The 17273-nt window shown below is 40.1% G+C and overlaps 1 protein-coding gene across 5 annotated transcripts in view; it reads left to right on the top strand.

Moving 5' to 3' along the window:
• Window positions 1-17273, top strand: part of tnr (tenascin R (restrictin, janusin)) — a 159982-nt gene that overhangs the window by 134685 nt on the left and 8024 nt on the right. For all 5 annotated transcript variants that reach the window (XM_069511223.1, XM_069511226.1, XM_069511224.1 and 2 more), the window contains 4 exons: window positions 6011-6141; window positions 9931-10063; window positions 11481-11632; window positions 11840-11936. In XM_069511223.1, the coding sequence (XP_069367324.1) occupies window positions 6011-6141; window positions 9931-10063; window positions 11481-11632; window positions 11840-11936 (513 nt within the window). The remainder of the gene's footprint in view (window positions 1-6010; window positions 6142-9930; window positions 10064-11480; window positions 11633-11839; window positions 11937-17273) is intronic.

A 17273-nucleotide genomic window follows, 5' to 3' on the forward strand; every position in this document is an offset into this window, starting at 1 on the left:
GTTGTTAATTAAACTTCCTAATTGAAATCTTAAAGCCTGGTACTGTTGCGCTCCCACAGTGTGTTTTCTCAGGCTGTTCCGCTCCAGTGGATAATGTCACATTGGGAACGTGCTGTGGGAGAGGACATTGATTGGTTCAATCAACTATCCAGGCTCTTCCCTGGTCATCCTCCCTCCATGTCTTGCTGCTCTCTTTCCGTCTGCTTCTGTCTGACCTGCTCTGTTAGTTTCAGTTTGCTCCTGTGTCTGACTCCTGTGCCATTGTTACTGCAAGATGCTTTCAGACATGCACTGGACTCCTTGTTTTCTCTGGAGGAGGTGCATGTGTAAACATAAATGTCAGAGTGAGACGCCTTGCAGTTTCTACGGGCCTTATCCGCCTGACCTCCCAGTATAATGTCAGTGGAAATCCAGGAGAAGCTGATGTGTGAACACAGCAGAGAATCCCCCTCTGGGGATGCCACGGTCTTTCTGTAGGGAATTAGCATGTTCTCCCTGTGTCTGAGTGGGTTTTCTCCAGCTTCTTCCCACAGTCTAAAGACATACAGATTGGGATTGGATTAATTTGACTTCAAAATGTCTGTAGCTGTGAGTGTGAATGGTTGTTTGTCTCTGTATGGCAGCTCTGTGATATGCTGGGGACCTGTCCAGGGTGTTTCCCACCTCTCGCCCAATGCCAGATGGGACAGGCTGCAGCTTCTCTGCGACCATAGGCGGTATAGATGATGGATGGATAGAGACACAAAATATAAGCCCAGTGAACCACAAAACACACACACACACACACACACACACACAATTACACACACACACACACCTCTATCTATCCATCGCATCACCCCATATGTTTTACATAAGCACGGTGTGCTTGTTAAGCTAATGGTGGCATGTTGGGAGCGAGCTAAAACAAAAGTTTTCCCGCTGTATAGACTGTTTGCTTGATTCTCCACATATCTTCACATTTGTCAGGATGTTTGTAAACCTGTAGCTCCAGGCGGATGCAGCAGCCTCCCCCTCTCGAGCAGCATTACCTGCAGGCGATGAATCCACATGAGCAGCAGAGGGAGGAGGAGATGACTGATAGTGACTGATGTCTGTGTTCTTCATTCAACTTCAATCACTGTTTTCATGTCAGGAATAGTTTTATTTTGACATTTTACATTTGTTTCCAGACCGATATGGTTGAGTTTATATGCTGCAGAGACTCTGCTGCTGTAAACAATTCATGTTGCTTCTTTGGAAACAAATTTTATTTATTATAACCGTGTTGCAAATGTATTACCAAAGAAAAAACCGGTAACGGTATCAGTAAAGAACAGGGTTAGATGTTCTGTATTATACATACATATACACAGTATGTCATTTATTCAACCAGATAAATGTCTTATTGAGATTAAATCTTTTTTACAAAGATGACTTGGCCAAGACGGTAGCAATACCTTGTTACAACAACAAACACAATACAAACAGACAAATGCAGCCGTCATACACATCATATAGAATTCATGTACAATGTTCCAAGAGGATTTCAATAAACATTTTAAGAGCATTAATGGACCACAACAAAATGTTTCTCTTCTCTGGACTTAAATAACCAACCTGTTACCTGCAACTATCTCCAAGTCAAATACTCATTCACTAACCCCTATAATAATATATAGGGTCTTCTATATAGAGAACTATAAAGAGAGCCCATCAGAAAAAGAAAAAATCAATTTGGTACACTACTATTCTTTTCTGACAGTAACCCTGGCCTGTGTAAAATCCAACTATACATTTCAAATGTTTATTTTATACTTTGTATTAATACCTTTAGGTAAAAAACATGTTGAATGACAATCTTTAAATGTTGAAATAAACATTTAAACAATTTGCGTCTGACTCGGCTTCATATAAGCTGATTCAAATGTTGAAAATCATTCTAATTAATAAACCTGAGTTCGCACCTGCTGCCTTTAGTTATGTTTATGGGCTCCAAAGGAATAAATCTGGAAAGATGTTGTTAAATATGCGTGCACTTTATGGTCCATGTGCTGTACATCAGTAAAGGTTCTTCAGGTTTCTGTTCTCACTCATTTTTGGGAAAGGTGGTTCCTCCATACGTATATACTGAACACCTGGGGGGGTTCTTTTGTCGATTCCCAAGCCTCTTAACCACGGCTAAGAGTTGTTTTGTTGTCTGGCCTCCATGGCTCAAGAGTTCAACACAGTAAGACAGCTTGGTTTCCCAAAGGCTGATATTTAAGCTATATGACTGGAAAATAAGGGATTTTGCTACGGGTGTCTCTATAAGCCTGTCGGCTGCAGCACCGGGACTTTTCCCCCTCAGATGTGTCTGAGCCCACTCGCTGAGAAGTGCTTGGCAAGTTTGTGAAGCTGCAGAGATCCTTGCTGCGGGCGGCTTCATTGAGCTCTGGCTGATATTCTTCAAGTGCTCCGAGAGCTGCAATTATAGACAGATGATCTACATTCTTCAGGCAACTGAGGCTTTTTTGACAGATTAATGTACTTTAAAGAACTGGTGTCCCCATTAAATCTGTACCATAAATCTTTTAGATAGATAGATATCTGAATTATCTCATAGTTTTTTGAATTATAAACTACGTTCGCTGCTTTTAAGCTTTTGATTTATCATGAGATGTAAAAAATGTATTTATATTTGCCTTGAAATGCCACTCAGTGATCCACTTAAGAAAAAGATTCTTGAATCAATAAATCTCAAATAAATCTCAAATAGCCAAAAAACATATTTTTAATATTTGAATTATGAGATCAAGATGCAGCCTGTCAATCATCAGCCTCTAATAACAAATGTACAGTTTTAATTGTGAACAACGTAAAATACACGTTCACTGAGTTGTGCTTAGTCTCGTCATACAATAAAAAAATGTATACAGTGATTTCATATGTGAGGCATAGTTGCTATGGACATCTGTTTGCATTTATTTATGGGATTAGATTCAGAATTTTACAAGAAACAACAAACAAGCGATAACATATGCTCAATTATTTTCTTGTGTGTGTAAATATAAATATATGTAAAGCATTTGGCTCAGAATTAGATTCAATCTGTGGTGGTAGCTGCTTCGTGTCCCATACGCAACATGTGAACTGCAACCTCACTCTGCACAAGCTTTTATGTGTGGCTCTTAACAAAAGTTAAGTAAGGTCATTTGATTTGACTTTTTTTACTGCCAAAGCAGAGAGGGGAGAGGTAGGCAATGTCTAATGATGTCAGTCTGACTGAATGCTTCATTTCTAATCCTGGGGAACAGTGTGTGGATAAATAAAAGACATCAGAGGGTTTGGTTCTTATATTTTCAGTCTCCCCGTGTTGTTCTGAGCTGCAGGGATAGAATAACAAAGTAAAAGCACCAACACTGTCAGGATTCCTGTCGGGGTTCAATGAATATTTTTTTCAATAAAAACAAAACTTCAATAATTATTGTGTTTTTTTTCTGTGTGTGATAAACTCTACTTTTGTAGAGACCAGAGTCGACACATGGAAGAAAAGCTGATTTATATGATCTCTTAAAATATCTATTGCTTTTCCTCTCTATATGATAAACTCTTTTGTGCCTGTCAAGATCTTGTAGGAGTAATGACTCTTCATTTCGAACGGATCTGATTGGTTACTACTTCAGCAGGTTTGGATCTGATGCTCTGCTTGGTTAGAGGTGCCGTTACCATTATTTATCCCAGTAAGAACCAAACCAGTCTTCAAACAGTTAATGCATGGTCACACATCTGCAAATGCACAATGAATATCTCGTAATAAAGTTCACCAAATTTGAACTCCATGCAAAGCCATGCTGTGGATTTACTGTGCAACAGGAAGCATTTTTTATCCGCCCCCTCGCTTACATGTTCAATTATGTTCAGTCACTGGGCCCTGAACCTGAAGTTTCCTCAACGACTTCAAATCCTGAATCATTGTACAGGCCCCAATAACAAGATGTTTGCTTGAACATTTCATAACAACCGAGGAGTCACCTATAGATGTGATATCCACTCCAAAAGGAAAACGTCCTCCCTCTTCACTTCCTACAACAAATTGCTGCTGCCCGTGTTGCCCTCCCCATCTGCTTCTCTGTGGGGTTTTTTTCTTCTTGCATTGTTGACTCTGTGTTAATGAGACATTAGCTGTAGCCAATCCCATTCATCTCAACCCCGCTGTTCTGAGCCAAGAGGAAAACCTGCTCACCTGCTCAGGTGCTCTTCATGAAAGGGTTTAATTGGAGGGAGAGCATGAGAGAGAAAAGGACGAGGAGACAGATTTAATGGGCGAGTGAAGAGGAGGATAGAATAAAGACAGGTAAAATGAGGGCGGCTGGGGGGGCCCTACATTTCTAACAACCGAAAACTCCCCTCTGCCTCTCTGTTCTCTCATCTATACCCTGCACACACATTTATCGCCTATGCACACACACAAACAATGCAGTGCCAGTGTTCATCAAGACGAGGGGATGACAAGAACAAAAGATAAACTCCATTCACTCTCAGGCACATTGAGTTGGAGTGGCAGCCTGTCAGATAAGGAGGAAAGGAGGAGGTGGACAAAGGATGGAAGGACGGAGAGAAACACAATTATTCAAGGAGATAAGGAAAAGACTGAAGGGGAGGAAAACCCCAGGTTGATGTCGGAATGGAGGGAAAAGGACAAAGGGCAGGGACGAGGAATAGCAGGAATGAGATGCAGTGGAGGTCAGTGCAGACGAGAAGGTTACACAGGGGGAGATTGGCACATCACCACAGACTTGGCACAATCCGCAATATGCTGCCTTTATCTCAAAGTGCACTTGTACTCTTAAACACTCTTAGTTCCCCCCTTTTTCTGTCCTCCCCCAGCCCCCCCGTCACACAGTGTGAATCTGTCCATCACTGTCTCCGAGAGCAGGCACCCTGCATCTTTCAGGAAGCTATCAAGGCGGGTTTGCACTGTTAATTACCGAGCTGTCATTTCATATGTGCGCACACGCAAGGATTTAAATGAGAAGAGAGCGCAGGGAGTTAGTGTTGCAAATTTCTTTGTATGTGGTGAGTGGTTCCGCTGCATGGGTTCAACTTCAGGACTTGAGCTAAAAGTTAAGCCTTTGGCCTCTCAAGTTAAATGTTGAAGCTGTAACCAGAAAAAAAGACAATGGGAATCGGAGGAAGAGACAGCTCAGTAGGGGATGTCTTTAATTCATATTTACAGCCGTGGTGTTGGACTGCAGAGCATGCAAAGAACACTTCATTTATTTTAGCACCCCCGCCTCCCTTACACCGAGCGCCTGATGGGAAACGTGACCCAGAGTCATGATGTAACTGCAGGAATCTGATTTTTCAAATGAGAGGTCATTTATTTTTCCACCATGCTCTAAATGAGGTGAGCCCCCGCTATAGTACATCGGATGATCAGATACCGGCTCAGGAAGGATGATATAAGGTGGTGAAAAATATAAAGCCCTGTAATCAAGCTTTGTTACAAACCATGCAGCGACCAGAAGTAAAATTGGATGGTGTGATGTAACTTGAGGTAAAACTTTGGTGGGCTCGTGGATCAAGGCCTTAAACGCTGATGCGCTGTGAGTGAGCATGGAAGTGTCTCAGTGCTCTTCTCACTGAGGCCTGTTGGGATTTGGGATCAGTGTAAAGATGTCATCCACCTTGTTGATTACATGTCCTGTACAATGTGTCATTATCACCTCTTTTTTTTTTTCTTTAAATTTATTATAAACTCACACAGAGTTCTAAATCTGTCTGTTTGGAATGGGCTGTTCGTTTGGCCTGTGGTAACGCTGGTTGATTCTTTTTGAAACTGTAAATGGGACCTGTAGTGATTGAGCCGTGTGAGTAAAGACAGACTGCAGGACTCCACAACACCATGAACCATGTAGAAACATCACTGACAACACAACACTGTGTTTCTCCAGCATGAGTCTATTTATCATTACATAAACAGTCATCACTTATTTTGCAGCCAACTAAACTTGAGAGTTAAAGTTTTTTTTCCCTGTCTCTCCTGCAGCCATGGATGCTCCGCTGAACCTGACAGCCAGTGAAGTGAATCACCGCAGCGCTCTCATCTCCTGGCAACCGCCAATCGCAGAAATTGACAACTACATGCTTACCTACAAGTCCACTGACGGCAACCGAAAAGTATGTGCCACACACGCAGTCTCAAATCAGTCACTCATACTCATACACACATTGTTACATTGTTGTCTGTTAGCAGGATTACGCAAAAACTACTAAACCAATTTCCATGAATTTTTGTAGAGGGATGAGGCATGACCAGAGGGTTTTTAGGGGACTCATGTTTGTGTGTGTGCAATTTGGTGAAGATCCAAATCAAAATCTGGATTTATTTAATTCAAATGTGGTTTCATGATGGGACTGTGAGGACTTCTACTGAATTCCATTCTACTTAGTATAATTCCATGTATGTCAACGTATCTTGTATCACTTGATGTGGAGTCTGTAAGCATCCAGGCACACACACTCACACACACTCACACACACTCACACACACTCATACACACACTCATACACACACACATACACACACACATACACGGAGCGACACAGTCAAATTGCCCTCCAATAGAGTTATTATTTTAATGTGCCTCTGTAGAGACATTGTTTATTTTGATTAAACCTTTTTATGTGGCTGAGTAATGATAATAAAGCACTTTAGTGAGATCTGTGTGGAACACTTCAAGCCTGTTAACGAACTGACTGTAACCATTTCCCATGATGCTTTGCAAAGGAATCTTTTATAAGCAATTAACTCACACGTCGGGTCTGTCTGTAGTTGGTAGGACACCCACTGACACACTGCGCTCACTCGCCCCTCACAGTAACTTTAACCACCACAAATAAACCAAGTGTTAACCAGCAAACAGCAACAATGTTTCAAACCAAATGTTAGGAAGACGTCACACACACACATACACACACACACACACACATACACACACACACACACACACACACACACACACACGCACACACACGCACACACACTCACAAACCTGTCGCCTTCAATGTTCACTGTAGACACAATAAAATCACTCTTCCGTTCTCTCTCTTTCACTACCTCTCGCTGTCTCTGACCTCGTGAGTGTGGCAGCGCAGCATGGTCGACCATTGGGTGTCACTCACGCACAATAATGCAACTGTAACTCCTCACATGATTCCTTTCATAAGGTTTTACTGAATAAGCAAAGAGATGTTTAAATAATAGTTTTAAAGAATAAACTTTATTAGTATATATTTAAGCATTTACAAATGGCTCAGATTAAATGCATAGAAACTTTCATGTGTGCGTGTGAAGACTCAGTTTGGATCATGTTTTATTATTATACACTATAAACTGATCTGAAACAACATTGAAACAGGTCATTTTTCTATGTTGTGTTCAATCAGTGTATATTTATTTTGAAAGCGTTCATCCTGAACCATCTGCAATGACACTGATTCACAATTTCTGCCCCAAAAAAATATTTTCAATGGATATCTGTTAAAAATGCCATTATCAAGTTCCAGATAACTTTAATGTTAAAGTTGTTGAGACTGATTCATAGTTATACTATGAATCAGTCTCCGTAAAATAAGACTTTTCATTTAATTTTCACATGCCTCACTCTCTACAATCCTCTATCATACACACCCTCCCAATGTGGCGGTTTATTAAATCTGTGGCAGTCACTGCCTGTCGATTCAGCCCCTCCACCACCCCAGCATCCACATAGGCTCCGACACGGGGGTTTACACTATCTGCCCATCACTCCCCATTATATCTAGCTAATCCTTTCTGGGGAAGTGATGAAGTCAAGACGCAAAACATTGTTCTACTGCTGCATTGAACATTTCAAATCCGAGTTGTCGCACTCTTTTTAATTCTCAATTTTGATCCAACACAAGGTTTATTTCCCTTTTGTCAGAAAAGAGGATTTTTGACATTCTTAAATACTTTTCAAAATCACTTTGAGATCAGTGGATGCAGTTCCTGGTTCATTACTAAAGGTGACCGCGCCTTTGCAGTTCAAGCCCCCAGACTGTGGAACAACTTATCTATTGAAATAATCACACATAAGCATCATTTAAAACTTTCCTTAATTTGCCAAGCACTTACTTACTTCACACGTTGCTGGATTTTATCGTCTCACTCTTGACATTTTATTATTCTAACTTTACTTCACCTCCGAGTGTTTATGTTGATCCTTCTGTTGTTAGTATCGTGGTTTGTATTGCTGTTTTGGTTCTTCTTCTCTGTAAAACCCTTTGTAACCTTGTTAAGAAAAGATACAAATTCTATTATTATTATGTTATTATTTACATATAAATCCAATGATTTCAGTTGACTATAGGTCTAGGGTTGTTTTTATCTTCTTATAAAACAGGTTTCTTGTTGCATGAAAGCATTTGTTTCACAGAAGATTCGTCTTTTCACACTGCATGTTCTTTTAGATGTGATGCAAACCCTCATTCGCCACAGTGAGCTGCCTCAACAAGTGCCGCATTTTGAATTCATATCATACAAACAACAAATGAGTCACCAATCATGCTCTGAGCAAAATACGCTTATCGCCGCCTGAGACTGAAGTGCTCCTTGTGAGGTTTCTCCTCGGATCGTCTCTACTTGACGTCTGGCTTGGCTTAAAAACCGCAGTGTTACCTCAGCTGTAATCTAATGTTATAAAACTGAGCCTTACAGCTGTTCAGCCAGCTTCTCCCTCTCACTGAGATAATGGACTTGAATAATTCACACGCGATCGTGCGCGATTAATTTCTTGTCTGATTAACATTTACTTAATGGTTTGTAATTACGTGTATCCTTGGAGTGTACAGATCTGCATGTTCACACACGTTCACCAGGACAAATGTGTATCCACCCAAGATCCAAACACTCCACCACAATCTGTAGTGAGTGTATGAAGGTGTATGTTATTATCCTTGATAAGACAGAGCTGTTTCACTTGCAATAAAAATCTTATCTGACCCTGAAAACCCAGTGGGAAAATGTCAGCTCCTCGGAGACAGAGAGACACCGTTTACCAGCTGCTTCCCTGCATAATTCACACGGACACATTGCCTGAAAATGTGTGATTTTTCTCTTCTTTTTTTTTTTTCAAACTGGCTGAATATTTCATTTTTACTTGTTCATATTTAATGTGTATCCAGGCCAAACTGTAACACACATGCACCAAAAGCTCACACACAAACAGGAGAAGAGACATGTTTGGGTTTTGAGCTTCCTGTGTCATCTAAGAAACGTGTCAAAAAACAGTCAAACAGTTTGGCTCCATTAAAATCGGCTCAGTGAAGAAGGATTTGTGAAAAACAATGGAAGTAGAGACACTGTACCTTCGTGACTTTTTCACCAAAAATAGAAGTGTTTGTTTCCTGGATGTCCCATTAGAGTCTTTTTACTTGTTCTTGTCTAATTGCCCCCCCACTCCTCCCAGCCTGCACCCCTCCAATCTTTTCATCTTCTCCTCGCTTTTCCTTTTTTTAAATTTTCCATGGCTGAGTCAGCTTTCACATTAAACGGAGGCAGGCTGCCTCTGACCTGTTCTGCAGCTGTGGAATGGCAACACTTATACAATCAACTCATACAATATCTTAACTGACTTAATAGAATTTTTTGCCGCTGGAACAAAAAGGAAGTTGTTTCCTTGACAAAAAAAGCTCTGATTTCTTTGTTGCTGTAGGTTTTTATAAACCTCACAAGCAGGATTCATATTTTTTAGCACCTCATTGGGATTGTAATACGATTTATTTTTACTTAAGTGTTTGTGCTTTACACACATTAATTTATTACTGTAAAGAGGCAATTTCCTCATCTACCATCTGCTCACTCCCTGGATATGTGTTATGTGAATGAATTTACTTACGTGTGTGTGTGTGTGTGTGTGTGTGTGTGTGTGTGTGTGTGTATACTAGGAGCTAATACTGGATGCAGAGGACACTTGGATTCGACTGGAGGGACTGGCTGAGACCACAGAGTACACTGTCAAGCTGCAGGCAGCCAGAGGACTTGACACCAGTGCTGTTGTCTCCACTACCTTCACTACAGGTAAAGTACAATACAAACATATATATATATATATATATGTATGTATACATATGTCCGACCTGCTCCGACTGGTATTAATAAAAATGTGACGTGATCAGGGTTTTGGAAAAGTGAAAATGCATCATAGACAAATGCTTTGATTAAAAACTGTTGGTGAGATAAAATGTGAATGACAGCTTTTATAAAGCAATAATAAATAGAAAATCATTCTTTCAGTTTAATTTCTCCAGAATCAAGAGTGGAACAAATAACCTCAGAGCCTGTTGACACAATAGGCCTTTGATCATTTAGCCCTGGGGCCTATTTAACGCCGGGATTGGTACCTATCCCTAACACACACATACACACTAAATGTGTTCGTATTTTTGGATTTAAGCTCTGAAAGTGATTCTGATGGAGAGGGTTTTCTTGGTCTCACAGATTAATTTCCCCTTTTGCACCACATTTCACATCACAGTAACCATAATAATGGGTCCCCAAAGTCAGGCACAGTTTTCATCTCCACTCTCTGTAGCATTGTGAGGGAAACTTCCCATAAGGCTGCACCTGCACGATGGTAATTTACAATCACAGAGCTGAACAGTCTGCTCTAATCTCCAGTGTCCTCGGTCTGTAATTGGATGTCGGTCAAGTGAGGGTTATGGAACGTCATAAAGCTGCTAATCACCTGGAAATAATGGCAACATGCCAAAAGTAAATATCAATATCCATTATTTCAACCAAGCAGCGGACATCTGGATGAGATGATGCACTTCAGTAAAAGAATAACAGTGTCTGCATCATTACATTCAAGTCTAACATTAATAACTTTAATTTCCTTCACATAGGAGGTTATGTTGTCACTGAATTTGTCTGTTTGTTAGCAGAATTATGCAAAAACTACAGGATGGATTTCCATGAAATTGTGTGGGAGGATACGATATGGGTCAGGGAAGAACCCATTCAATATTTTGCAGATGTGGATCCAAAGACGGATCAGGGATTTACTTTCTTTAACATTTTTCAACATTTTCATTGAATAATTAAAATTATATTTTGAACATGCGCAATTTGATGCAGAAAAATCTGGATGTAGTGAATTTAGATTTGAAGAGCCCTCTACTTCCAAATGGATTATCAAGATATCCCTGAAGAATTACCAGCTCTTGGCTTCTCTCAAGAAAAAAAATAAAGCCTTAAAATTTTAAATATTTGCTCAAAGACATAAAAATGTTTTGTAGAGCTCAGAAGTTGTGTTTCGGTTTCTCTTTAATTGTGTAAGGCCTCGACCTTACTGTGTAACACTCCTTTAAGATTATGTGTTGTGATTTGGTTCTATACAAATAAAACTGAACTGAATCTTTAAAGAAAGCAAAGACTCCTAATGCATGGGGTATAAATACTGATTTGTCCCGACTCCTCCTCTGCTACTCTCCAGGGAGTCGTCTATTTGCAACACCTCAGAATTGTGCCCAACACCTGCTGAATGGAGAGATGCTGAGTGGCGTCTACACAATTTACATCAACAGAGACCCGAGCCAGGGAGTGCAGGTGTACTGCGACATGACTACTGATGAAGGAGGGTGGATTGTAAGTCACTGTTAAAATAACACTTTCTCTTTTAATAGAACCTTTGTCCAATGTACGAATGTGGGTCACTGTGGCATTTTGGGTAAAAAATGAGGTGGAGAGTAGGAGGAAACTGGATTCAATTACTTCTGTCTGTTGAGCATCATAGTGTTGTGTCATCTATTTCAGTGTAGACAACTGGTTCATATTTTTTTTACCTGTTTCCAGGTGTTTCAGCGTCGTCAGAATGGCCTGACAGACTTTTCCAGGAAGTGGAGTGACTACAGGGTTGGCTTTGGAAACTTGGAGGATGAGTTCTGGCTTGGTAAGACTCGCACATTGAGAAAATTGATCTGGATGGTGAAAAAAAATATGTGCAGAGTGCAGTTTCATCTACCAGGAAAGACCATGTCTGGTCAATTATCTGGAAATTTCTGTTGAGCTTTTTACATTTTGGTAAATACACATCTGCCTGCCTCTGCAGTATCACTCATATCTGTTCAGTGTGAAGCTGGAACCACCAGCTGGGTATCTTAGATTAGCGAGGCCTCACATTAGCTGCTCCATGCATCAGCAGCAGTGAAAGCTGTAGTCATTTACTGTGGATTAGTACATCTGTCTTATTCATGTCTCATTCAATTTGCTGCATTCACATAGAACTTTCCAATTTTTATCCATGTTGCTATGGTGTTTGTTTGCGTAATGCATGGTAACCTCCGCCAAGCAGGTTATGCTTTTGTCTCTTTGTTTGTTAGCCAGCAGGATTACACAAAAATCAACAGATCGTAGTGGTAGTGGTTTTATAATGGGTCTGTTGGGTCTTGGCAGAGGTATGCACTCTATTCAGTGCCATTCTACTCAGACACTGTTATCACTGACATTAGCCAACCTGGCTTTAGCAAACCCACACACACTGTGAAATACAACTTCAGACTTTTTCTATTCGCGCCATGAATAGTAAGAATATGAAACTATTAATTTAAAGAGGGTGAGGGAAAATAAACTGCAAACTCTTACTTTACTTTTCTTGACAACCTTAATAAAATACTGACTGACTCATTAGTGTATTACATAAATTAAATTTAAGCTTAGATTTGCTGCTGCCCTCCGTCAGCTTACTGTCACCCTGCACTTTATGGTATAGGCTCATATTGAGCAGCAACCAACCACCCATCTAGTTTAATCTATGTTCCAGTTTTCTGAAGGCTGTTTTACCCTCTTCATCTGCACGTCGTCTCCATGACTGTGGAATTTAATAGGTTCAGTCAATAGAGGTTCATAGCTTTCACTTGGTTTCTATTGACACATCTATTTTAGGGTAAAGATTTTTCAAATATCTTGTGGAGAACCGCGCTGCTCAACCTTTTATTTTACGTGGCTTATCTTTTGGCACTCGACTTCACAAAGTCTGTGTGATTCATTCCTGGATTCTGGGAACGTTCGTCTCTCCCTGAAATTAATTGCTAATTGTTTCAAGTGTCGCTCTGATTCAAAGACGAAACAGAACATCCTCATTGTTTTGATGGACCACAAAATATTTTTTTTCTCTCCCCCTCTCCAAATCTCATTATGAAACAATAATTATATTCATTAGAAAATGTGCAAATGAGTCATGGTTCTTCCTCGGACAGTTTTTGTGTTATTATTTTGGTGCAGATGATTAAAGCAAAATATTACATGAATATTTCATCAAGTGAATCGGGAATTCGAGAAGAATGTTTTTTTAACTTTTTGATTAGAGAAATGAAATAACACTGAGGGGAGATTTTATGGCATTACATTATTACCATATTGTAACTGAGGGACTAGGGATATACATAATTAAGTCTTTAACTATTAACTGACAATACGTTTTTTGACTGAGTAATGCTCATTTACAAACATTTAAAAACATTTTTTATCAGATACGTCTCCCCGAGGCTGGCCGCTCGAGTGTGGCCCCCGTCTCTTCCTTCTAGTGACATCATCGGAGCTGCTATTCATCCCTTTAGCTCTCATTCTTAACAGACTGTTCCCACTGTATGTGGACATGTTGCTGTTTCTGAGTAACGACCAGCAAACAAGCTTTCCGCTCTGCCGGGGACTTAGGTAGACCTCTCCTGTTTATGAGGCTTGATTATTGAGATTGGCCTCCGAACATGAACACAATTGACACTAGTGAGCACAGGAGTGACGATTAGAGCAGGTGTTACATGAGATCTGCCTGCCAAGGATGCTAAAAGCTTTATGAACATTTTGATGGTCCACCAACGCAGCTTGATCTTTCTCTGTGCTGCAGATGGTCCGACCAACTGTGACGGGTCAATGAGAGAGAGAGCTCTGCTCTGCAGCAACGAGAGCACAAGATACTAAGTGATAGCTCTTTTAGATTACATGAGAAGTGTAAACATTTTCAGCTGAAAGCCTCTGCAAAGGAGGTTATGTTTTTACCCCTGTCTATTTGTTTGTTGTTGGTTTGTTTATTTATTTGTTACCAAGATTACAAAAAAAACAACTGCATGGTTTTCTAATATATTTTGTGGAAGGATGGAACATCGGTCAAGGAAGAATCATTTCAGTGTTTTTTGCTGATCTTAATCAAGAAGCCAATCCAGAATGTTTCTATCACTTTATTTTAACATTTCAAAATAGGGTATTTTTTATTACATTCACAAAACAAAGCACTAAAAAATCTGACAGGTTAAGGGAACTGATATTCTTGAGTGTGTTCAGGTAGATGATGATGGGCGGCCACAGTAAATAATGGGAAACACCATGTAGGCCTATTGATCTGTTTTATCCTGTTTCACTCACAGCAGCTGCAGGAGTGTGATAAATTGTGAATCCTCATGTTCTATTGTTTATGCTGCTGTTTGCATGTAAAAATGAACCCCCTGTTGTAGAACAAATGATGTATTGGTATTTTGCTAATGTGCCGCTGACACAGAACATTTCATTCTTGCCATTTAACAGTGAGTGGTTGTTAACAAATGTCAGCTATTGGCAAGAAGAAAATCAAATGTACATCTCTGTGAGGAAACACGGTTACGTTACAGCTGACACATATTCGATTATAACACAAGATAGCTGTGGTGCGTTCTAGTCCATTAGTGACTAAAGCACTCTAATAGGTAAATGCAGGAGTTTATATACAGTTTTTTAAAGCTGTAGTTTGTGTTATTAAGTTGAATGATATTGTACACAACCACAGAGAGGTTACATTCACAAGCAGCTCTTAAGCTAAGAGTAAATGTGCTTAAAGCGTTAATTTATCTATTTTAGTATTTATAAAAACAAAATTGAAAACGCTGATAAAAATGTTGGACATATCTTTGTCACATCAAGCATCACACACCATCTTAAAGAGTGTCTTATGTAAACAGTGATGGGACCATTGACAGACACCTGAAGGCATCGTGCAGTATGGCTGGGCCTTTACAATATGATCTAAAAGACGTGCATATGTAGGTCAGTGAGTACAACACTTCATCCGACCTGTTTCTACTTCAGCTGAATCAGCAACAATCTACCCCCTCACAAGCTCTGACTATATACCAGTCCAGGGCACCTTGGTCTCCAGGGTTTTACTTGGACCATCCCCTCTTGTCCTGTGCTCCTTTCAGTGCATTAAAGCAGCTTAATGTAACCTCAGGGTGGGAAGCATTAAAAGCTGCTACTGAGAAAGCTTCTGCCCATGATGCTGGATTAAAGATAACATGCCAGCAGGGAACACTTTGAAGCCTTAGTGTGCAATACGATATCACTACTGTGCAAAAGTGACCCATTAATCTAATGATTTATTTGACTTCATCAATTCATTTATTTATTAAACTATCTGAGTTGTTAACAGCACTCAGTGGCCTCTTTAATTACAACATTAATATCCACTACAAGCCAAATGTGAGTGAAAATATACAAAGATGAAATAAATGAGGTCACAACTGGCAGTTTCCTGAGATAAATGCACCCCAACTCTACAACACACACCGGTAAAGTTGGTTGACCGTGTCCGTTCCCAAAATTAAACTTGATGAGCAAGCGACTGTCGGGCGGTGTCGAGCAGTTGCAAGCGCATATGGGAAGGGCGGGTTTGCACTGGTCTCGGCCCCGTGCTCAAGGAACCGTAGTTGTGCACAAATGCTTGTTGGCCTGTATGCTTTTCCACTCATGGATAAGGTTCTATGAATTTGCAGAGTAGAAATACTCTCTTGCGAGTATGGTTTTGCAGTAACACATTTTGAGACTAAATAAACGCCATAACCTGGTTCCAAATTACATTAATAGCCCAAGATGGCACCACTCATGTCTGGGATATTTTGACGACAGGAGGAAGTGGAGAAGTGTCGTCCATCTTTATTTACAGTCTATGAATGTGAGGTTTAATACAACAACATGCTGTCCTGTCCCACCATGCTCGGCTCTCTGCTGCTGGCATGAATGCAAAGACAATGCCCCCATTCTTTGTTCATACCTTTTGTACAGAACGATATTCAGGTCAATGCACAATCCTGTCTCTCCAGAGGAATAGTGAACTATAGTTTTTTTTATTCTGTTCATTCAGCTCACTAGATGATGTGCAAATATGCTTAGGCACCCAAGCTCCAGTCTCTTAGTGGTAGGGAAATCCCTTGACGTGCATTTGAACTGTTCACACAGTAAAATTGTATCTTCCTTATAGTAAATGGTATCGTCGTATGAATGGTCATTACAATATCAAACCATTTGACCTTCACTCTTGTTTCCACAGATTTGTTCACTGCTGCAGCACTGAAAGACCATTACATCAAACACTTAGCTAATCACTGCCTCTACACACAGAACAGCAATATACTGGACAGTATGGAGCCATAAACATCGGTATTAAATCCAGTCAGACTAAAAAGAAGAGGCACTTCACTGGCCAGCAGTAAAGAATATGGAAATTAAGCTTTCATTATTAACTGTTACAACTTGAGAACGGCCGTTTTTATTGCTGCTTGAGGGCAATCTATTCTTCATCCTTACTGACCTCCGCCAGTCATGCTGAACACAATGTCAGTTTGATGATGTAGTAACAGAGAAACCAGGGCGGCTGTGTGCCATTTGTGATCATTATCCTATTCCTTTTTCTTTTTTTAACACCGGTATTAAAATATGACAAGATGGTAAATACTGGTAGTATAATAGGACAAGACTGAAATAATGTGTCAGACTGCATTTTTTAATTACTGCAGTTTGGAATAAATCAGTCTGATCCCATAAAACTGTTTAAAAAGGGGTGTTATATTAATTGCTGATTATATGCTGCTATTATACAATAGGATTTTAAGATGAGGTTGATTTTCCCATGTTGTTTGGTTATTAAATATATGTATCTGTTTTCAATTGGAATATTACTGCAGACTTATAGTTTCCTCTGCTCTCTTGGATTTCTAATTCTCTTTTCTTATCAGTGAAGGTGGAGGATTTTTTTCTCTTTTCTTCAGAGTTTCTCCGGGTTCAGAAAAAGTGCACATGTGACGTTTCTGCCGGAGGTTAAGCGGGAAAAGAGGCACTTTTCCAAATGGGTGCTTGTTGTAATCTGATAGCAAACGTGGTTCCGATAGCTCAGGTCTGTGTGGGGTCTTATTGCCTGCCTGAGTTCAAAGCAGCCACGTATCTGCTGCTGAGGAGATAGAGAGCAAGGCCACATATCTCAGAGAGC

This window comes from Paralichthys olivaceus, chromosome 16 (genome assembly GCF_024713975.1).
Source record: "Paralichthys olivaceus isolate ysfri-2021 chromosome 16, ASM2471397v2, whole genome shotgun sequence".
Lineage (NCBI taxonomy): Eukaryota > Metazoa > Chordata > Actinopteri > Pleuronectiformes > Paralichthyidae > Paralichthys > Paralichthys olivaceus.